The sequence below is a fragment of the Tripterygium wilfordii genome, chromosome 9 (assembly GCF_013401445.1).
Source record: "Tripterygium wilfordii isolate XIE 37 chromosome 9, ASM1340144v1, whole genome shotgun sequence".
Taxonomy (NCBI): Eukaryota; Viridiplantae; Streptophyta; class Magnoliopsida; order Celastrales; family Celastraceae; genus Tripterygium; species Tripterygium wilfordii.
Window position 1 is genome coordinate 2,374,769 of NC_052240.1, and position 22,534 is coordinate 2,397,302.

At 38.1% G+C, this 22,534-nt stretch overlaps 3 protein-coding genes and 1 pseudogene across 9 annotated transcripts; 2 read left to right on the forward strand and 2 right to left on the reverse strand.

Moving 5' to 3' along the window:
* Positions 1 to 1,055: 1,055 nt before the first annotated feature.
* On the reverse strand, positions 1,056 to 4,510 carry LOC120006202 (trihelix transcription factor ASIL2-like). 2 transcript variants are annotated; one of them, XM_038856147.1, is made up of 3 exons: positions 3,378 to 4,510; positions 2,392 to 2,457; positions 1,056 to 1,431 (listed from the first exon to the last, which is right to left on the reverse strand). In XM_038856147.1, the coding sequence occupies exons 1-3, from the start codon at positions 4,225 to 4,227 to the stop codon at positions 1,418 to 1,420; spliced, it is 930 nt and encodes a 309-aa protein (XP_038712075.1). In that variant the 5' UTR covers positions 4,228 to 4,510; the 3' UTR covers positions 1,056 to 1,417. The 2 variants fall into 2 exon arrangements, with proteins under 2 accessions (XP_038712075.1, XP_038712076.1); XM_038856148.1 differs by lacking the exon at positions 2,392 to 2,457 and having other exon boundaries at positions 3,378 to 4,505.
* Positions 4,511 to 8,399: 3,889 nt separating this feature from the next.
* On the reverse strand, positions 8,400 to 9,440 carry LOC120005002. Its single transcript, XM_038854419.1, has one exon. It carries the CDS (start codon positions 9,273 to 9,275, stop codon positions 8,751 to 8,753), a length of 525 nt encoding a protein of 174 aa, XP_038710347.1. The 5' UTR covers positions 9,276 to 9,440; the 3' UTR covers positions 8,400 to 8,750.
* A 2,876-nt stretch (positions 9,441 to 12,316) lies between these two features.
* On the forward strand, positions 12,317 to 14,329 carry LOC120005058 (annotated as a pseudogene).
* Positions 14,330 to 14,509: 180 nt separating this feature from the next.
* LOC120005055 (protein MALE DISCOVERER 2-like) lies at positions 14,510 to 21,183 on the forward strand. Of its 6 annotated transcripts, none has more exons than XM_038854487.1 (15): positions 14,510 to 14,905; positions 15,006 to 15,079; positions 16,772 to 16,967; positions 17,070 to 17,202; positions 17,341 to 17,412; positions 17,693 to 17,836; positions 17,917 to 18,060; positions 18,426 to 18,527; positions 18,629 to 18,690; positions 18,777 to 19,238; positions 19,445 to 19,635; positions 19,722 to 19,854; positions 19,937 to 20,094; positions 20,191 to 20,382; positions 20,479 to 20,739. In XM_038854487.1, the coding sequence occupies exons 3-15, from the start codon at positions 16,868 to 16,870 to the stop codon at positions 20,737 to 20,739; spliced, it is 2,154 nt and encodes a 717-aa protein (XP_038710415.1). In that variant the 5' UTR covers positions 14,510 to 14,905; positions 15,006 to 15,079; positions 16,772 to 16,867. The 6 variants fall into 6 exon arrangements, with proteins under 6 accessions (XP_038710415.1, XP_038710414.1, XP_038710412.1 ...); XM_038854486.1 differs by having other exon boundaries at positions 16,782 to 16,967; XM_038854484.1 differs by lacking the exons at positions 14,510 to 14,905; positions 15,006 to 15,079 and adding an exon at positions 15,967 to 16,462.
* The last annotated feature ends 1,351 nt before the right edge of the window (positions 21,184 to 22,534 follow it).

Genomic DNA, 22,534 nt, shown 5'->3' on the forward strand with positions numbered 1-22,534 from the left:
TATTTTAGTTAAGATAGTTTAATTAATACAGTGGAAAAAATATAATTATGTAGGAATTGAATAATTGATTTCCTATATTGCCCCTAGCAAGAGAAGACGAAATCAATGTTTACCAAAAGCATGGAAAAAGATTGGCTGGAATTATTCCAACAATTTCACCAAATTTGCACCATTGAATGATGGGGTGTGGTGTTCTCAAATACAATGCAATCATGCATTGAATGGTGGGCCAAGTTTTGGGCCTCGGCCATATAAGCAGGCCAGTTCTTCTAAAAGACTAAAACTAGCTGGGCCAAGTTTTGGGCCTCGGCCACCCCACGCTCTTTAGATATTGGATCATGTCGATGGGATTGGATTGGGGGCCACGGATTACTTTTACGATAAAAAATGGACCGGGTTTATAATGGTCTGGGCAGTCACTTCAAGATGTCCAGTTCAAAGGCTACTTATTTGGCATAGAGTTTTTACAGCCAGCCCACTTAAATGATTGGACTCTGGGCCGTCACTTCAAGATGTCCAATTCAAAGAGTAAATAGGTTTTAAAGTAGGGTAGCCTTAGTCACACCCCGATGTTTTCTAAAGATGCCCCGTCAACTGATTTTTACAAAGGATGGTCAACTTAGATTGGGGTGTCCTTAGAAAAAACCGAGGTGTGACTAAAGTTACCCTTTAAAGTAATTTAATGGGAGTTTTGGGCCTCATCACACCAGCCCATGCTCTTTGTCTATTGGGCCACGGATCACTAACGATTCACAAATCACACTGAACCAGGTTCAATAATGGGATGTCAAGGTGGCAGGCCACGAGTCAATGACGAAACAATAAAAAGATGGACATTTAATTAAAATTCACTTGACGTATAATAACACAAAGATCTAATATCATGTCATTAAAGAAAAAAGTAATGCAATAAAGAAACTCATAGCTCTAAGTAACCAAAACCTACAAGTATAATCTCTTTAGGATCCACAAATCACATTCCATCATTCAACTTGAATTATTTACTTCTTCTGTCAGTTAAAAGATTCCTTCCTGAGTCAAATTAGTGACATGAATTTAAGCATAGAAACATTCAACAATTATATTAAGCATCATGTAATAATTCTACACAGACCTAGTCCTGTGCAATGCAAGAGATTTTACACTAGGAAGAACAAAGCCCCCCCTTCAATCTGCATTACATCTAAAATCAAAATAATTAAGCCATACATTGTATTGGTCGAGTGCGTTTGCTGGTTTAAGATATAGCTATAAGTTCATAAAAAAACAAAAAGGTACCAGGGATATCCGTCACTGCTGATTTTCTCTTATAGCCAGGGAACTTTATGTATTTTGCAGGGACTAAGGATAATAAATACAAAATTAAAACCTAGAAATGTTTCCAATGAAGAATTACTATCACCTTTCTCCCAGATGGCTAGCTATATATGTCTGCAACAAAAGAAACATAAAATGATTAGATGTAGCATAACTCCCTTTCAATACTGGAAACAAAATCAACAGTGATTGTTTGATTGTTACAAAACAAGCAGCATGGATTTACTAGTACTCTGTTTGCCATTCACCACACCCTTCAGAAACAAATAGATGGAAACAATTCACAATTGTCATCTTTCATTGCCAAACTACGGACAATTACACAGACAAGCAAGGCACATGGTGGCAATACATCATATAAGATGCAGATAAATTCAACTAAAGTTATCTTATCAGTCCAAAAACAGAATAGATTAGCAACATCGGAAATGCACAGTAAAAGAATTACTTGAACAAAATAAAGACACAACTTGATCAACACATGTTGCCAGGAAAAGAAAAAAACAATTTGACTGTAATACCTATGCTAAGCATGCGTGCGACTTTAAAAGATCATGGAAACACCAAAAACAGTGACTAAACTTTTCAAATCAACCCCTTACACCTTGATGCTATAAAAACGAAGGAGAAACTCAGGTCCCTCACTTTTGTGCTAGACGAATTATGTGGGGGTAAAGTTTGCGTGTATCCTGCTGGTCCCCGACTCTGCCCACTGCGGGTGCCTTGTGCACGAAAGTTTTTACCTTTTTGCCTTATCAATTTCCAAACCATTCACTATGGTGATGCATAAAATAAGAAATTAAATGTGAAAAAGAAACAGTATACTATACACATGCCTTTACAAGATTAGCACAAGGTACTTTCAAAGTCACCCTCATACAGAAAAGGAGAATTCCATCTTGACAAACATATCCATTAAAACATGTACAATAATTTATTTATTTTTTCTAAAACCGATAACGACACCATATAGGCTTGCCTTTTGGACATCCAATATGGGCCCAACAATGATCATTGCATTTGAGCACATCATCTAAGTGCAGTAAAACATCATCAACCAAAAATCATACTAACCTCCCAGAATGAAATTTCTTAGCAACGAATGGCAATGAAAGCTTGAAACATAATCAACTTCCCAACCTAAATGTGTTGAAATTGCGTGAATTACCAAGAATCAAACAAAGGAAATTGTGCAAAAAACGACACCATAAAAAGCATGCAAGAGAGAAGATTTCACTAGGCACAAAATAAGGTCCATGGGTGGAGCATGCATCTGTGCTTGACAGTGTAGAAACTCTCCAAGACACATCTCATGCTCAATTTCACTTTAAAAATGTCTCAAGTCTTCCACTTAAGTTCTCTAAACTCAGAGTCGAAAGTTCTCTCATTCTACTACAACCCAATCCAATGTCAAATGTGAGGCCACTAAGATGGCTAAACATTTTTGTCATACAACAATAGACAATCATGTTGTACAGTGAAAAAACAAGACAGAGAAATAAACCCAGAACCTTTTGTTGTACAATGCAGAAGGCACTTGGAGTCTTGGACTAACTGTATTTACCTTTATGCCTGATTGTTTAAAATATAATAAAAAGGACAAGGGTATAATTCATGTCATACAAAGCCAAACAAAAATTTCACAGACCTCGTTAAGCAAAGCACAAAATAAAATCCTTCAAACTATAGCCATCCAACCCCAAGCCCAAAAACTTCAACACAGATGAGATGGCTCAATTTATCAGCATTACAACTGCTAATGACGAGGTATCATCGAGATAAGCCTGAGTAGCTATTTCTTTACAGTAACATAAAACAAGGCCTAAAACTACTATCTAAAGACCAAAATGACAACCTTAATGCAATCATCAGTTTTTCCAAACCAACTAAAACAAGGCTACAACAGAGCTTCTATATTCATGTGTAGGATCCTCTTACTAACAGCATTAACCAATACATAATCTGAAATGAACCAATTCACTAAGATAATCATCCAAAACTTTCAACTGCAGACCTTAAATCCAAAGAACAATCAACAAGCAATCAGAGAGAACTCTCACCATCAGAGCCGGAATGCTTGCCACGCTTGACCTTCTCCAATTGAACCTGGGTGTCCATAAACATCGTCATCCTCTGAACCTCCAAATCTTTCGCAAACTGCATCCTCTGCTTCTCCAACTCCACCATCTGCCTTAGCTTTTCACCCTCCACCCGTTCATACACCTCCCCAAATCTCTCTATCGCCCTTGCTAGCTTCCTCATTCCTTCCCCTTCCTCCTCACTCTCCTCCTCCCTCTCCCTTTCCCTCTCGTCCTCTTCGCTCTCATCGCTCTCTGCAGCAGCAGCTGCAGCCATAGCTGAGTAATTCCTCCTAAAATATCCATCGTCCGCCGGCCTCTTCTGAGGCAGAGCCACTGCCGTTGGAGGAGCCGAGGAAGGACTCTTCCGGTACGTGAGTGGCAAAGCAACCGGCGGGGACGGCGAGAGTGACGGAGAGGGTTGCTTCTTGACGCTAACACTAGATCCGATCAGCACGTCCATGCGATCATAAAACGGCCAAGAGGAGGTAACGTTTCCATTAGAAGCGGAAACCCTAGCCTTCTCGATTTTGTACTTTTTCTTGATGGTATCAACGCGATTCTTGCACTGGACATCGGTACGGTGAGTCTTCTTGGTCTGGCCATGGAGAGCGTTGACAGCATCAGCAACATCCTGCCAGTCTTTCTGGCGAAGATTGCCACGATTAAGCTCCAGGTAACGGCGGCCCCAGGCGTCAACGAGAGTAGACGTTGCCTCCTCGCTCCAGCAGTCCTCGCGAACTGGCATGGGGCGAGGGTTGTGTGAGGAAGCAGTGGTGACGAGGTTGAGAGCGCCGGACGACGGCGTCAGAGAGCCCGTTAGATCACCCATGGATCTGGGGACGATTAGGTTTTCAGGCGTATCGGTTTGTAATTAAGATCGGGGTTTGAAAATTAGGTGATTTGTTAAGGATAAAGAGAGAGAAGAAGCGAGTCGGTGCGGCGATGACGAACGCGCCGGACGCATGAGGCGCAAGTATAGGAGGTAGGGAAGAATAATAGAGATGCCTTCGCCGGATGTGGGAGAGCGCGTGAGGAGCAACGGAAGTTGGCGTGTCATCGGATTCGGATTCGGCTCGGCTAACGTTCGCCGAATTCCGTTTCCTTTCGAGAAATGGTCTCTACTTCAGTCACAAATCACAATGACTATTATTCTCTTTTTCTGGTAATTTTTTATTCTTTTTTATTTAAAAAACACAATAATTAATTTGGAATACGTGATCCAACTGCCTCCAATTTTAATTATTTTTTTATGAAATAAATAAATATAAACTTATGGGTTCATCTAAATGCATCTACTTTTTTACTCTATACACCCCTTTAATTTTCTTTTTATTTTCTCTATACACCTCCCGGTCCCACTATTGACCACACTTCTTTTATATTTTTATAAATTTGAATATTTTGTTCAAAAAAATATTATTAAAAAAATAATACTATTAAAAAATAATATTAGAATTTTTATTTTAATATTTTGTACTAATATTTTGTTGTATGTTTCTAACTATATCAATTATAAATTTTATGGCATGAAATTTTTTGTATGTTTGTAATTAGTTTAATTTGAATTATAATTTGTATGACGTGAATTATTTTGTATATTCGTAATTATTTTAGTTTAAATTTTTGTTATGTGAGTTTTTTTTGTATGTTTGTAATTATTTTAGTTTGAATTTTTATGATGTGAATTTTTGTTTTTATGTTTATAATCATTACAATTTGAATTATAATTTTTATGATGTGAATTCCTTTGTATGTTTGTAATTATTTTAATTTTAATTTTTATGATGTGTATTTATTATATGTTATTTATTATTATACTTATGTTAAATTACTATATACCCTTTTCAAGTATTATAAATACACGTCTTTAGTATCATTTTCTTTACATCTTTTTTTTCGTATGTTCTACTCTACATTTGTTTGTACGAAAATATAAAAGAGGTGAGGTCAATGGTGGGACCGGTGGGTGTATAGAGAAAAAAAGAAGAAAAAAAGGAGAGGGTGTATATATAGAGTAAAAAAATGGATGCATTTAGACTTTGACTAAACTTATATAACAAAAAAAAAAGTGCTTGCATACAACCTTGGATGGATTAACCATTTCGTTGTCATTAATAATGAAGTGGATTCCAGTAGTTAGTATTTCATATCACATTTGTTAAATTGTATGTACATGATTTTGTTTACATCATGTGAGATATGAGGAGTTTACAAATTCACTTAAATCATATGCATCATAGTCAGTTGTTGAGATTACTGAAATTCCAATTATCGAAATTTTTATCATTTTCGCATTGTCATGGCATATCTACATAGAAGTTGATATGTCATTGTTTAACATGTGTTTGGTACAACGAGAAAACTCTCAGAAAGACTCAGCTTGTTACTTGCACAATTAAACGCAAAGGGCAAGGGAGTTTTCCCGGATTTTAGGGGGCTGCTGTAAAATTATTACGGCAGCCCCCGCTGTAACATCATTTTGGCATTGAAAATATTTTTGTTTTTATTTTGAAAAATTATATATATGTAATATTTGGAGTAACGATTCTAACGACATATTTTTTGTTCGAAAAAAAAATCAAATGTAACATGAAAAATGCATAACAATTTTAAGCCGTGGGATATAACTCCAAACATTCGATATTTCGATCGCGATGAATTTGATTTTTGTTTCGAACAAAAAATATATCGTTGGATTCATTAGACCGAATGCTACACATTTATAATTTTTTAAAAATAAATAAATGTTTTTTACTACCTCAAATATGCTACAGCGGGGGCTGCTGTAGTAAAAACTACAGCAGCCCCCAAGCACCCAGTTTTCCCGTATGGGTTTCGGGTGGGCAAAAAGAGAGATGGGAGGGCGGTTGCGTCGATGTTGGATTGACGTTGATAAACGGCAATGATGCGACGGCTGTCTGACAAAGACGCGTGAGCCGCGCCTAACTTAGCCGACGGCTCGATTTAGACTCACAGTTTGGCCTAGTATTTTCCAACCTAATTACTACCGGTGTTGACAACATACAGAAGAGTCTTCCGAGTTTCAATGACGATGAACCATAGGCCCAAAGGCCAATCAGGGCCGTGCTTAGTTAGTTAAGTAGGCTTTTTTCCCCCCTCTTTGGAGTAGTTGAGCTTGGGCATATTGGGCCTGGCCTTTCATTTTGAAATCACAGTATTCTCCATTGGGCTTTTCAGTTTTCTCCTTTATTTTTTGTATTTTTTATTTTTTTATTACAAAAAAAGGGGATAAAGGAGGCTCGAGCTCGAACTCAATACTTCTATGAAATATCACACACATGAGCTACAAAGCTGTATTTTTGAATTGGTAGGGAGCAACAGGGCATAATACGTTGGAATGATAAATGTTCTCATACTGTGATATGATAATAGGAGACGTTTTGATTGAGAAGGTGAAAGCATCCACAGTGGTGTTTAGGCAATCTAACATTCCAAAATCATTCTCTTTCTTCTCCTCTCTCATGGGTGGCACAATTTAATTGGGTAAGTGGATCCCACAATATGCACTATTTATCAACTATATATACACTTCAAATACACTCACTCTTCTCTCTCTTACTTTTCATCACCTCTCTCTTACTTTTCATCTTCTTTCTTTCTTTCTATCATACATCTCTTACTTTTCATCACATCTCTCTCTTCACTATTCATCAATTAAGCTAAACTCCAAAGATGTAGCATGAACTAATTTTTCAAGTGTCACTTTTCACCCATCGTGTGCATGTAGTGCTTAACTTATAAATAAAGTATTATCTTAGGTACTCATTGTGAACATCTAACACTTAAACAATAATGTATTATCTCAAGTACTCTAAAATCATCTCATTATGGATGCTCTGACAAGATAAATTGGGAAACAGTTGTGGTAAGACTCATATATCTGATTTGAATAATGATTATTATGAATTCGGCTGCGACAAAAGTATTAATTGCAGAGTTAGATGGATTTTTAGATATTATTATCCATATCTTCCATAAAATCATAACAAAATAATGAGAAAGAGAGGCGCCGCTTGAATTATTGCATTTTTATAATTGTTTCTTGCTTTTCACTTTTCCAATTATGCCAACTTTTTGGGCAGATAACAAGGAGCCAGTCAGGAAGACCTTTGTTGCAAATTTGGTTGTGTATTATAATTTGATGTTATTAATAATATACAATAAATATGGTTCTTTACAGATCCCAATTAGATCTGTTGAACTGAATCTCTGCAACCCTGACAATATCAGCAATAGTTGGATTAGACTGCCATCCAATGATACATGTATCGTAACTTTCCATTGGTTCCAGGTGGTGGGGACTGGGCATAGGATCATAACATGGGTTTGTTTAAGGCAAAAACAACTGTGTGTGTCGGCGACTGCGAGTGCCTTCACAAATTACAGATGCTGTTGGCACTAACTCTATAAGAATATTTTAGCTATAGTAATCTCTAAGAGAACAAATTGCTTAAAGACATGTATATCTCCACATCCCACTTGTTAGTTAGTGCATTATTATTCTATGTTTTGTAAGAAAAGTAAGTAGCTTTGATCATCTAACCAAAATATATATATTGGGAAAAGTTGAAGCCAATTTTTATGACTCACTCTTTTTTTTAACGGATAACGATATTATAAAAGTTTATCCTTTAAACATTTGATGTATGTTTAAACTCGGTCTGTCAAGCTTATGACGACGACGTAAGTTGGGTAAAGCCCAACGCTATCCACAATGGTATTGCTTTCAATAGGAATTCAACTCACAACCTTTTTAATCTATACAGTTTTATGGCTCTATATTCCATCCATATCCGTTGTCTTTGATCATCTGATCAAAATTGAAGACCCAAATGTGTAGAGAGCAAGTGAAACAAGCAAAATATGAATGTAAAGCAGCATATATATCCAATTCCAATTGTATGATTGAAGATAAAATATAAACAAATTAAGATTCTTTCTTGTTCTTTTTTCCTCCTGTGAAGAAGTGTGATCAAAACAAAACAAACTCATTTTAACTTCTCTTATTTATCTATCCATTTGAAGATACAAAATTAATTACAAACTTACATGACACTCGAAGTACTAAGGTGAAACTTCAATGAAACTTATAAAATTACTCGATCAATCCCAGTTCTGGCTATAAATCAAACCACAACCCAATTTTTATTTCTCTAAATTATTACTTTGGTCTTGATCCATTTTCTTGTCTAAAAAAAGGACTGAAAATTAATCTTTTTAGACAAAGAAGAAAGAACTCAAGAAGCAAGCAATCTGAACCCTAAAATAGAAGTAAGAAAGCCTCCAAAATGAATTATATAATATATGAAAACAAACGGAAGTAACTGATAATTACTTAAAGGAGCCATTTGGCGACTCACATATGCTCTCTAAATGAGGCCGCCATACACCCACACGCCCTCTCCTTCGATCCTTCTGTGTTGATTGCTTCTCTGAGAGTATTTCACTCAAATACTGATCATCGGAAACCACCACGTTCGACAGCGGAATTACGTTATTGCCACCACTCCCGTTCACTTTTTTACTGTTGCCGTTATTCTCTCTTCCCTTCTTATTTCTCGACGATCTTGATTTGGTCATTTTTTCCGGTGCGGGAGCGACCGGCATCAAGAAATAGATCTTTCCACGTTGAAGTTGGGCATCGGGAGGTACAATAACGATTTTGGGGGCCACACGGTCATCGGACGGTGAGGATGGCTTCTTGAGGACGTGCTTTGGGTGTGCCTTCATGATCTCGCTCGCGCGGATTGTGCCGCTGATCTCTTCCACGCGGCCGTTGGCGTGTACTATGCGGATCACGTCTAGTGCTCCGCACGGTAGAATGCAAGAGATGCAGCACCGGATTGTTTTCTTCATGATCCAGCTCTCTCTAGAAGTCTCTCATGGCCGAGAGAGAAGGAGAGAAGAAGAAGAACAGAGAGAGAGAGCTTTGGAGTAGTGTAAAGCAGAATTATTTAAAAAGATAAGGAAAAAAGGCTTTAATTGGGAATCAGTACTCACTTGAAGAATTTTGTACCAAATGATGTTTTATTATATACTCTCCTTTTTTTTACCATGAAGGATCCCACAAAACACAAGTTTCACACATAATCACAAGATAAGTTTAATCAAAACCCAATGAAAATCGAACTCAACACCTAAATCTATACCGTTTAGCCCTAAATAACTAATCACTATACTATCACTCAAATAGTTATTATATACTCACTGGATAAAGTTGTAAAGTTAAGTCTTTTTTGTTTTTTTGTTTTTGTGGATGAAATGAAATTCATGGCATGAATAATTGCACCTCACTATGTACTTTGGGGCCTTTTGGATAGCAACATATATGGGCCCAGGCCCGGCCCCATCACCAACCTTGTATTGCATATTCTTGCTTTCAATAATTTTGGGGTTGGGGGATTGCCTTATTCTTATTGGTGGCACATGATTGAGACTGCCAAGTAAGCAAAAAACTAACACAATCCTTTTGGTATAGGGGTGTGTTAGGCCACGTGTGCCAACGGCAAAGGAACATGTGTCATAATGAGATTGACGAGTTTAGGGGTGTGAACGGTTGAGTTTTTTTTTGATTTTTTTGAGACGAATTTAACCGAACAATTGATCGATTATCGGTCATTTTTTAGTCAGTTTTAAGTAAATTTTTTTTAAAAAATAACCGATCAATTGTTCAATTTAGCGGTAGATTTTTTACAACCCTACTCTATTTGCTAATGGAATTAGGTAAGCAAAGGGACAACTAGCTTTGCTTGGAGTGAAGTGGTATTGGGTGAAGAGGGAGATGGGAAATGGGATTTGTGGAGAAATCTTCTTTTGAGAGAAGAGGGGGGGTTTGTGGGTTTGTGACATTTCACTATCCCAAGCAAAAATCATGTGGGTTGTGACTTTCATTGGAAAGTGAGGTGTGATATAATAGTGTGTTCTCTCTCTCATTCTTGTTTTTCTCCTTATCACATCAAGATTTTAGAACCATGAGTTGCTTTGACTCCTCCACCTTACGTGATTATCCAGAAAAAACAATCCCTTACACTCTATGCAATGTACCCTCAATAGCCTCAGCTCCTTTCCATTTATCAAACAATTCAATTCAATTCAATTCATTGTCATTCATTCATCAAAGTCAATTTGGATTGGTTCGTAGAAAGAAAAGAAGTTGAATTTGACAAGTTATAAAGTAATATGACGTTATTAGGTGGACATCACATATAGTTTCAATGGTTGGATCATGACACAGACATGATTAGAGTTGATGATTATCTCTTCATTTGGGGAGATTATTTCATACGGTTTGATTTTATTTTCATAGCTATAATTTCAACATTGACCAAAGAGCAAGAATCAAGATATGCTCACATTGAGATAAGATCCGTATATATGTACAAAGGTAGTTAAAAGACTATTATATATATATATATATGATTTGTTTGAACTACTTTAGTATATAGTGTCCCATTAACAATGTGGCCCCTCCCATTAAATAGCTCAGATGTAAATGGTAGTGGCAAACATGTGAGGTATATATGGAAAGGGGAGGGTCCGTTTTGGATCTCTGTGTTTGCCTTGAAATTGTTAAAGATGTACGCAAAAAAGATGTGAGGTTTCTTCATTCCAAATCTATCTTTAAAATAATTAATTAGGACTTTTCATGGACTTATTAACTTAGGCTAAGGCTCAATTGTTGGGTCTATGAAAAACAAATCCGTGAAGGTAATTCGATGCATGCATAGGAATCAGAATTTAAAGTGGATAATATAATTGATTGTTTGTAATGCGTATTTTTTTAGAGAATTTTCTTTAGGTACCTCAATATGAACGCATATTGGCTAAGACATCAGCATATATATATTAAAGTACTGCACATTTTTACGCCCTATGCTGCAATCATGATCCTCACCAAGTATCGGATTTGTGGGTCCTTAAAATATACAAACCCACCACTTTGAAGTTGTAACAAAGTGGAGTAGAAAATAACCTCAATTTTTGTCTTCAAACTTTGAGGCGTATCTGGACAAAGTTCAAATCATGAGAATTGTAATGAGCCTGGTTTTCTGGGTGTATTTATTTCTCAATTGGAATGATAGAGGCCATAGAGAGCCAAAATTGATTAATGTCAAGTTTCAATCTGGACAGCTTGGTTCAACCATGCACATTGTGATTATATATGTGGGGACGCATATATTTTATGGTTTAATTGTCATACTCATACATATGCTATAATACAATCTTTTCGTGGTAGGTAGTGTTTGGTTCTACATATATTCATGCGTTAACAAGAAGAAAAATTAACGTGCCATGTTATAAATTATAATTTGAAGAATTGAGAAGGAGGTGAAAGAGAGAGATTTGAGCCCAATCTACTTGATGTATTGTGCAAGGCACAATGTTTGCCTTGGTTTTATCCTTCAAAATGCGTCCCAAATGTTTAAGGTTGAGCTCACACTTATAAACTGTTGTAAAAACAAGTCCTTTGTAGACAACAGATAATAGAGCAATCAAAGCAATAAAGAGAAAGCAGAAGAAGAACACAAAGATTTATGTGGTTCGACAAGAGTGTCTACATCTATGGAGTTTATGATTGTTTTCACTATTAGAATTTCAGTGCTACAATTGCAACTAGAGTTGTCCCTTTTTACGTGGTTCAAAGTAATTTTTCTAATATGAACAACTTTATTTCCTTATGCTTATTTCAGCGGGGGCATGATCCAAAACGTTTAAAATGCATACATGGGTATTGTTAGATATAGAAAGGAAAATGGGAAAATTGAAGATTTGAAATCATGACAACCTAGAATTTAACGGCACTAGTGGTCAAAGGTTGTCATGATGCCAATACGAAAGTTTAGCAAGAGAGAAGGCCCCAGCTTTGCAGTTTGCACTCAGAGTTCTTCGTAGTTGGGCCTTGTGTGGCCTGAATGGAAATTTTGTCCATTGTTGGCCCAAATTATGTACATTGTAGGCCCAAAGGCCCCCAAACTGACAGTCTCCAACAGCGGGTTTACGATCAAATTATTCAAAGTCGACCCGCTATTGCCAAACCCGAGCTGTTAGGAGCTCCACATTCACATACTCCAAAGTCCAACCAGATAGAGAGGAGGAGAAGAAAGACGCTACTGCCACCGAGTCCCCACCAAAATCCCCAATATAGGACCGTTTCTAACATTTTAGAGGTCCTAGACAAGTTAAGAAATTGAGGCCCCCGTTACTTAAAATAATTTTTTTTTTTAAATCTGAAATCTAGCATATCTAATAAATCCAAAATACAATATAATTAGTTATTGAATACACATAAATTATCACCAATATCCAATAAATTAAGCAACTCAAACTTATAAATTTATTACATCAAATGAAACCAAATAAAGTTAAACCAAATAACTCATGGGGGAGGGGTCTTACTTGTACGGTTCAGAATTGATTTGTTACACGACAATCAAAGTTCTAGATCAATGAATTACATTTTTTAATTTTTATATATATGATAACATGTCATTTTGTATTTGGATTAATGAGTTTGTTTTCTTAAATAGTAATATATTAAGATATTTTTTATATCAATTGACAAGTACACTATATCTGTATATACCTAAAAAATTAGACAACTTAATAAAAACTGAGGCGCTCCTCTCGTAGTCAACTGCCCTTCTGGCCTCTCCCTTGGAGTCGGCTATCCAAATCAACCACCGCCCCCGCCACCGCCACAACACAGCCATGCCCGTCTTTAAAACTCCATTCAACGGCTATTCCGTTAAATTCAGTCCCTTCTTCGAGCACCGCCTGGCCGTAGCCACCGCACAGAACTTCGGGATCCTCGGCAACGGTCGTATTCACGTCCTAGACCTCGCTCCCTCCCCCGCCTCCCACGCCATCACAGAGCTCGTCGCATTTGATACCGCTGACGGTGTCTACGATCTTGCCTGGTCCGAATCACATGATTCCCTCCTCATCGCCGCTGTAGCTGACGGCTCCGTCAAGCTCTTCGATACCGCCCTTCCCCCGACCCAAAACCCTCTCCGATCGTTTCAAGAGCACCCTCGCGAGGTCCATTCTGCTGACTATAATCCCACTCGCCGCGACTCTTTCCTCACCGCATCATGGGACGATACAATCAAGCTGTGGACGGTCGATCGTCCCACCTCAGTTCGCACCTTCAAGGAGCATGCATTGTGTCTATTCAGCCGTCTGGAACCCTGGCCACGCGGATGTATTTGCCTCTGCATCCGGTGATTGCACACTACGAATTTGGGATGTGCGGGAACCTGGCTCCATAATGATCATCCCCGCCCACGAATTTGAAATCCTCTCCTGTGATTGGAACAAGCACGATGAGTGTTGCTTGGCCACTGCCTCTGTGGATAAGAGCATTAGGGTTTGGGATGTGAGGCACTACAGAGTTCCTCTGACGGTGTTGAATGGTCACGGTTACGCGGTGAGGAAGCTGAAGTTCTCACCCTTTAGAAGGAGCATGATGGTGTCCTGCTCGTATGATATGACTGTGTGCATGTGGGATTATATGGTGGAGGATGCTCTGGTGGGAAGGTATGATCACCATACAGAGTTCGCGGTCGGGGTTGATATGAGTGTGCTTGTAGATGGCTTATTGGCGAGTACTGGCTGGGATGAGATGGTTTATGTTTGGCAACATGGGACGGATCCCAGAGCACCTTGAGAGGGAAGTCTTCTTGTTATTTCCACTTTTTATGATTTATGTCAGTTTTGAATCCAAACTGCATTTCTTCAAATGTGCATATGATGAATAACTATTGTTTAGGGGCATTACAAGAGGGTATGCCAGAAAAAAGAGAGGGTATGTTCTTGTTGTTGTAGTGCCAGTTGCTGTGTCCCTGGGATTAGAACTTTGATCGATGACTTCTTGAATAATCCCCTGTAAATGAATTTCAGATCTTTATTCATTTTGGCATTCCTTGAATTTATTGAGTTTATACAAATTGAATGTTCAACAATATGCAATTGTTCCTTATTGATGTCTAAATCATGGGATGTAGGAATGTGGTTGATTGATTAAAATTTGTGTGCAAGTGCATATGTATGTAAGGCACAAACAAAAACTTTAAAGTTTAAAGACATGACCACATTTTGGCATCTCATCCCTCAGGCACCAAAGGTATAGCCATGAGCGTTTCAGAAAAGAAACATCTTTTTAAATGTTATTGTTTTAGATTGATGGAGTATTCATGTATTAACCAACCTGTATTACTTGGTTGGCAAGGTGTGCAAATGTAGGGAGTATTCGTGCATTATCCAACCTGTATTACTTGGTTGGTGAGGTGCACAAGTGTTGATGACGCGAGTCCTGGCTTTGGCATATCCTGCCTTCAATAACATCCGGAATCCCTTTCACCAATGCTCTTATTGGCTCTTAATCTCATCCTAAAAGGCAGGGTCCAGAGACGTCCTCTCCTAGCTCCAAGTGGGAAACCATTGTAAAATCCTCCCATTTGCATCATGATTGTGTTCGCAATTCTGAGGTTATCTCTTCATACTATATCTTTAGACTTTTTCTCAATATAGAAAATTTTTAATGTAATAAAATAAGCTAACCTGTTTTCTGATGGTCTCTTGTGGCAGCACTGGCAGGAATTGGTTAGTCGCTCCTCAGCACTACCAAACATAAACTCCGTACTCCATGTTCTCTACAAATGGTTAGCCTATTTCTATGTTTAGATATCATTTTTTTCTTTCGTTCAATATGATCTAAGGTGGCTTTAGTCTCCCAGTCATAGTATTTTGCCAACTTTTACCCTTTCTGGAGACTGTCATCACCTTTTCTTCTATTTTTTTTCCTTCATATTTTCCTTCTGCATCAGGCAAGTAGAATATGCTCTTCCAGTTCTTGCTTGAAGTTCTTGAATCGTTGTGCAATTCTCTTGGACTGCTTTGACCATCAGGGTCAAATTAAACTCTTTCAAATACTATTGACATTTTAACTTCTGCACCTGTATTTGAATTTCTTTATATCTGTATTTTACTGAATATCATTATGTGCTGACTATCAATGATAAAGGAAGGAAGGGAAGGTATAGTGAGTAGAGGTTATTTTCCTGGAAAAGTGTCAGTAACAACCTCTGTTTTGTAGATATCCTGAATTGGATAGAACATTCGCAAGGTGCAAAAACTTGATTAATAATCATCGAGAGATTATTATGTGAAGGTTTGTTTGGAAATGGTGAGGATTATGAGATGAGATGAGATATTATAAGATGAGAAAAGGAGGAAGCAAGCAAGTGTTTTAGAGAGAGGTTGTGAAGGGATGATGGGCCCGGTCAACGAAACGCGGAAGTGAGGAGGGCCCACAACACCACTCAGTGACAAACACCTGCCGTCGGATTTTGACAATTAGCCGTTAATTACCCGTCTATCATCTTCGCGCCCTTTCATCCCCAAAGATCTGCGCGACTTAACCAAAAGAATGTTCTCTTGGGACCCACTCAAACTTAAACCCCACAAAATAAAAATAAAAAATGGGACCCACCATAAACCACCATAAAATTATCAAAACATTTAAGGAAATACAAAAAAAAAAAAAATCACAGCTTTGTGGGGGTGGCAATCCACACACAGAGGCAGCAAATTTTTTGTTTAAAAAAATTAGGAGAAAAAAATTTAAAGAGAGAGAAAGAAAACAATTTATCTGGAGAAGAGGAGAGAGAAAATAAGATTAGAACTCAACGACAAAACAAGCCAGAGATTGAGAGAGAGACAGACGGAAAGGAGAAAGGATGTTCTGAGAGAGACCAAAGATGGTTGAAGAGAGGGTCCTCTGAGATCATCCTGGAAAGGGAAGTAAATAGAAAAAAAAATTGAACTTTTTTTTCTTTGCTGCCCTTTTTTGAGTCTCAATCGTCCTCCCCACCTATCACCCCCACAAAAAAAAAAAATCATTTCCTGTTGTCAATACCAATCTACCCACCTCTACCAATAACAGAGTTACCATTGCATTGTTACCCAACAACAACAAAATCTATAGCAGAAGCAGCTCGTAAAGTTGTTATTCTTCTGCACCCTTTTTTTGCCACGTTTACATGGTAAATTCAGCTCCTTTATTGCTTACTTGCTCTGGAGGCCATTCTTTGATTCTTCTGTGTTGAAAAATGCTTTGTAATTTGTTTTCTTAATTTTTTCCAGCTCCATATTGATTTGCAAGATAACACTAGGAAAAAAGCCTGCTAACGCGGAGTAGATTTCACGAAAAGGGTGTAGAGAGACAATTAAAAACTGCAAAATGAGAGACCCAGATGCTGCCATTACCGAATGCAATGTTTTTGCTTTGTTTGTAATGTAGTTGATGCGTAGTTGTTTGTTGTTGCTGTTTTTTTATTCAGTCAAAAGGTTAGTTTTGTATAGGAAAACCTGGCGATTTCGTTTAGTGTCCCGGCCATTGGAAGATATTGTCACTACCTCTACCACTGCGAAATTTGGTTCATCAAGCAATGGGGGGTGGATGGAACCCAATTGTATTCCAGTTCCAATGTTTCTTGTTCCTGATTCTCGGTCTAGAGAATCCTGGGTCTAGGGCGCTTAATGATGAAGGTATTTCATATTTGACATTGTCCAATTGATGCTATTACATAATCTTCTGAATTCTGATTGTTCCTCTTTTTAATTTGGATTGCATCGTGGTTTGAGTTCCAGGATTGGTATTATTGGAACTCCGGGCGAGAGTAACTTCTGATCCTTCTAATGCCTTTGCAAACTGGGATCCTAATGACAGCAGTCCATGTTCGTGGCTGGGTGTTTCTTGTGTTGGTGGTAAAGTGCAAATGCTGTAAGTCCCCACTCTTTTACTCTGTGAAGAAGAATTGGAGATTTTCTTGTGGTTATGCTCTTTGTGATGCAATATTTGTCTTATCTATAAAGGTGCTGATTTAAAGAATTTGTTGAATGTTTTTCTGTGAACATGTAGGGACTTGGATGGGCTTTCTTTGGAGGGGACCTTGCCACCTGAGCTTGGCAAACTTAGACATCTAAGATCTCTGTAAGAATTCTTAGAACTTACATCATAGGTGTCATCGTGTCAATTGGTGTTTAGGATATGAATTTTACTTTGTTTTTGTTTGTAGTTGATGTAAATATACTGTTCTCTCTCATATTTAACACATGATGAAGAAATGGAAAGTTAAGGTAGTCTCTGTATGCATCTCCATAGATGATTGCCTCCACAGCCTATGTAGTTGCTTCATGATCTCTGAGGTTTGCGGTGCTCTCTGAAACTAATTGAATGTTAACGTTTTTCACTCTTGCTTTTATGTTGGCAGTGTGCTTTGCAGAAACAATTTCTTCGGTGGCATCCCTAAAGAGTTAGGAGGGCTTACGAAGCTGGAGCTATTGGATTTGAGGGAGAATAACCTGAGTGGATTGATTCCGACAGAAATAGGTGGAATGCTGTCTCTAAAACGCTTGTGAGTTGCATGTGTGTATAAATCTTTATTTGATGCTTTGCATTTCTTAGGTGCCTGGACTTAGTCCCCTTCTATCCTAGGTTGCTTTGTGACAATAAATTTGAAGGTAGCATTCCGATGGAGATTCGAAGGCTCAACTTGCTCTCTGAATTGCAGTTGGACGAAAACCTTACATCTGCTGTGGAGACTGAAGTCAGCTGTTTAAATAGGAAGTTCGGAGAATGGTAATTTATTATACGTTGCAGATGTGTTGTGGGCCTTGTGGCTAATCTAGTTTTAAAGGACATTATCAATCACTGCTACTTGATGCCACTTGGCCTATATGGTTTAGAAAGATTTTTACCCTTCTCAAGACTTGGGTTGTAGTGGACTGGTACCAATAATTGGGTCAAAATTTGAGCTTGTAAAACTCCCTGGCACAAGGCTCCCGCAATGGGTGGGGTTCAGGGACATGCAGGAATTGAACCTGTAACCTTTAAGTTGCATCCATTCAACTCTACTACTTCGCCACATTTTGAGCTTTTGTGCTATGAAATATACAATTTAATTATTATGGATTATCAATCTTTGGCTTATATCTTCTGAACAGCATCTGGCAGAGCAATTTAACACAACTGAACAAGGCTGATTCATTAATAATGCCCATAAAAGAAGCTGTTCTACGTTATCTAAGTGCCTTGCGGCTGCATCTGTAGGGAATTTTTTCTTCAAATGATTCCAAATTTTTTATTAAAATGATATTGCTGCATAATTATGTGCTTCTTATTGACACTCTTAAAATTTCTCACAAAGGTCAAAATTTGGAAAGAACTCCCTTCTTGCCGGTCAAGATGATTGCTGCGACGACCAAGCTGGTGAGTAAAAGTGGTTGAACAGATATTAGCGCATTGTGCATCTGAATTCTTACCTCTGAGATGGTGTTGCTTGTTGCATTGTACAGGTTCATCTGAGCCATACATTATTGAAAAAGCAGAGAACTCTGTCAATTTTGCACGTCGTAGGCTACTTGAACAGTCCAGTAACCTTGCTGCTGCTCCTGCTAGTGGTGGGTCTTTCACCGGGCAGATTATTGCCCTTCCAACAACCCGAAGCAGCGGGGCTTTCCCAGCTGTACCAAATGGGAATAAGAAACAGTCTCCTCCACCTTCGCTGCTGCCTTCACCAGTTGATCCTTCTTTGCAAGGGACAACCCAATCTTCCAAAACCCCCACTGGCATGGGAGAATCAACTGATCAACAATCCAAGAGAAGCGTGTGGAGTTATTTCTATATCATTCCAGTTGTAGCTGTCTTGATCATTATTAGTGCAGCCTTGTTTTTCATGTGCCGGAAAAAAGGAGTGAGAAACATAGGTCCGTGGAAGACTGGATTGAGTGGACAGTTGCAGAAAGCCTTTATAACAGGTGATTTTAATGTCCCTACTGGCGGTCTTAATAAAAGAAAAAACAGAAGATAGAACCTGATAATACTAGGTATTTCATGATTGTTGCGCACATCTTTACTGGTTGCCTAGTTCAGATAAAGCGGTTTTCATCTCATAAGACCGTACTCTTTTAGTTATTATTCTTACAATACAAAACTGAATCATTAATCTTTACATGTAATGTAGGGGTTCCCAAGCTGAATGCATCAGAGCTGGAAACTGCCTGTGAGGATTTCAGCAATATCATTGACACCCTTGATGGTTGCACTGTGTACAAGGGAACATTGTCCAGTGGAGTTGAGATTGCTGTTGCTTCAATTGTGTCTACATCTTCGAAAGTCTGGTCAGAGAATGCAGAAATTTCCTTCCACAAAAAGGTCCATCTTTTTTTTAGTTACAAAATTGCATAATGTTTAACATATCTCTCTTCTGCTATTATAATTTTTGGCTCTAAATGTTGCAGATCGACACACTTTCACAAATCAACCATAAAAACTTTGTCAATCTCATTGGTTACTGTGAGGAGAATGAACCTTTCAATAGGATGATGGTGTTTGAATATGCTCCAAATGGAACCCTTTTCGAGCATCTACACGGTAGTGTTCGCACTTATTTGCATCGTTCATGATAGGGGATTTTGTTAAGTTTCTGGACATTACCTCTACTTTGTTATTTCAGTTAAGGAGATGGAACATCTTGATTGGAGTGCAAGGATGAGAGTTATTATGGGAACAGCTTACTGTCTACAATATATGCACCATGATCTGAATCCCCCTGTAGCACATTCCAACTTGAGTTCAACATCTATCTATTTAACAGATGATTATGGTGCCAAGGCAATGCAACCTCTCATTTCTGCACAATCGAAACATCTTTACTGATATTTGGACTGATTTTAACATACTATTGTCACCTTTTTGCTGATTTTTCAGATAGGGGAGATCAGTTTCTTGCCAAGAGTTGCACCCAAGACGAAGAACTCAGATGACGATGATTTGGAGCATACTGTATTGCCACCTCTCGCTGATCTGGAGACAAATGTCTACAGTTTTGGAATATTGTTGCTCGAAATCATATCAGGAAAACTCCCATACTCGGAAGAACAAGGTCCTCTGGAGAACTGGGTATGCTTTAATGAACCTTATTATCAAACGTCATCACATGAGCACCAGTTTTCATTTCTTTTTAAACTAATTGTTGTGTTACAACAAACATGGCAGGCTGCGGAGTATCTGAACGACAAGCGAAGCATAAGCTACATGATCGATCCAACCCTCAAGTCATTTAAAAACAATGAACTTGAAGTCATCTGTGAAGTCATCCAAGACTGCATAAATCCTGATCCAAGGCGGAGACCAACAATGATGGATGTGATTCCCAATCTGAGAGAAGTGATTGCTATTTCACCTGATCAAGCAGTACCAAGACTTTCTCCTCTCTGGTGGGCAGAACTCGAAATCTTGTCTGTGGAGGCAACTTAAAAAGGTTAAATCTGAAACTCTTCTTTGATTTGTAATTCTAAATGCTGAGGATTACTTTTCTATCATGCTTTCCCCCAAAATAATATGCAAATCCCATCAGTACCCAGGCTTTCATATATTTGATTTTTTTTTGTCTCATTGTTTCTTGTTTGTCCTATGATCCATTGAGTTGGAATTTTCCCCCAATTTCTCCTAGCCTTTCCCTTGCAAATACTCTTGAGTACTTATTGTTTAATGTTCAATCAGTAGGGCATGTACTGACTTCTGCAACACACACACACACACACACACACACATATATATATATATATATGTATGTATATTGTCTGATTGAAGCTTGTGATGTAGATTAACATAACACTGGGGTGTCTGTCCAAGTAACTAAAGAGCATTCATTTGAGTACTCTTGGAACTATTGATTTGTCATAATGTATTCAACCTGAATTGTGTGTATTTTTAATTGATGTTGTCATCGTGTTTGTTTCTATTTGTCATTTTTTTAGCCAAAAAAAAGAAAAGCAAAAAAAAGAAAAATAAAAATGAGAGAAAGATTGAACCTTTGTCAGCAGCTGTTGTCTTGTGTACATTGTCTTTCTTTGTAGTTAACCATAGTCTGGTTGGTTAGCTCTCCGGATCTAGAGCCTACAATGCCTGAGGTCGGGAGCTCTAACTAACCAGTTAAGATATTTTTTTGTGGAAATCTGGTTCCATGAGCTTGTCCCTCTTATGAATCCCAACCCTCGTGGGCTTCGGTCTAGTCTTTGCGTCAGTGAGGTATGGACTATTCTGATGGCTCGAAGTTTACATTTGCTTAGTCAGCTGTCGGAATGGCAACTTGAGCTGGGTGGAAAGAAATTTTAAAAACTTTAAACCAGTAAATGCAAAGAGAGTTGTAAAATAATAAACTTCTTTGAAGAAATTAAAGAGATTTACAGTTACAACTAGTTGCCGTGTTTCTATAGAAACCATAAACAGGCCCTTCATTTTGTCAACCAATAACAACGTTAGGTACACCAGAAAAGACCCAACCTAAGTTTTGGCAGTATTAAAACGGCATTGATTTGGGCCTCGAAGTCAATGTTGACTTGGAGGCCCAACCCAAGGTAGGGAAATGGAGTTGAAGCCCACTGGAGCCTGGACTGTACTATCTAGCACTAGCAGTCCAACACAACGAGGCCCAAAAGTTTATTCCAGCAAAGCATTTTGAAGTGAACCGTTGGGTGATACAGTAATTATTTACATTAAAAAACGTGGAGAAAAATATGAAGAGAAAAATACGTGTGGAGTACAGAGATGTTAGAAAGGGAGTGATTGTGAGTTTCACTTATATTTAATCCGCGTATCATCTGTCTCAACCGTTCAGGGTGGCTTGGGTTTACCAGAGACAAAGACGTATACAAGAAAATGACAGCCAAATAAAGAAAAATTAATAGGAATAGTCAATGTGGTTCCCAGCTTTCGCTGAGCTAATACAAAGTTAACATTTTTCTAAATAAATGAGAGGGAAAATGCATGACACATCATGTAGCACCCAACTTGAATGTGCGGTCTATAAGCTTATGTTAAGTTTGATAGTGCTAGACGAGTTATCGTGTGACAATAAAACTAAATCTTTTATCTCATATTGTTCAAGGAAAGATGAAAATGACAAAATATAATAAGTTAAACTTCTTAACTAGGCTGTGTTTGGTGAAGTGGTCCTCAGAGCAATACCGTTAGCGATCCCACTTTGTTGGATCGCTTCACCAAACATGTGAAATTTGAGGGCGATACCGCTTACAAAACGCTGCGGTAC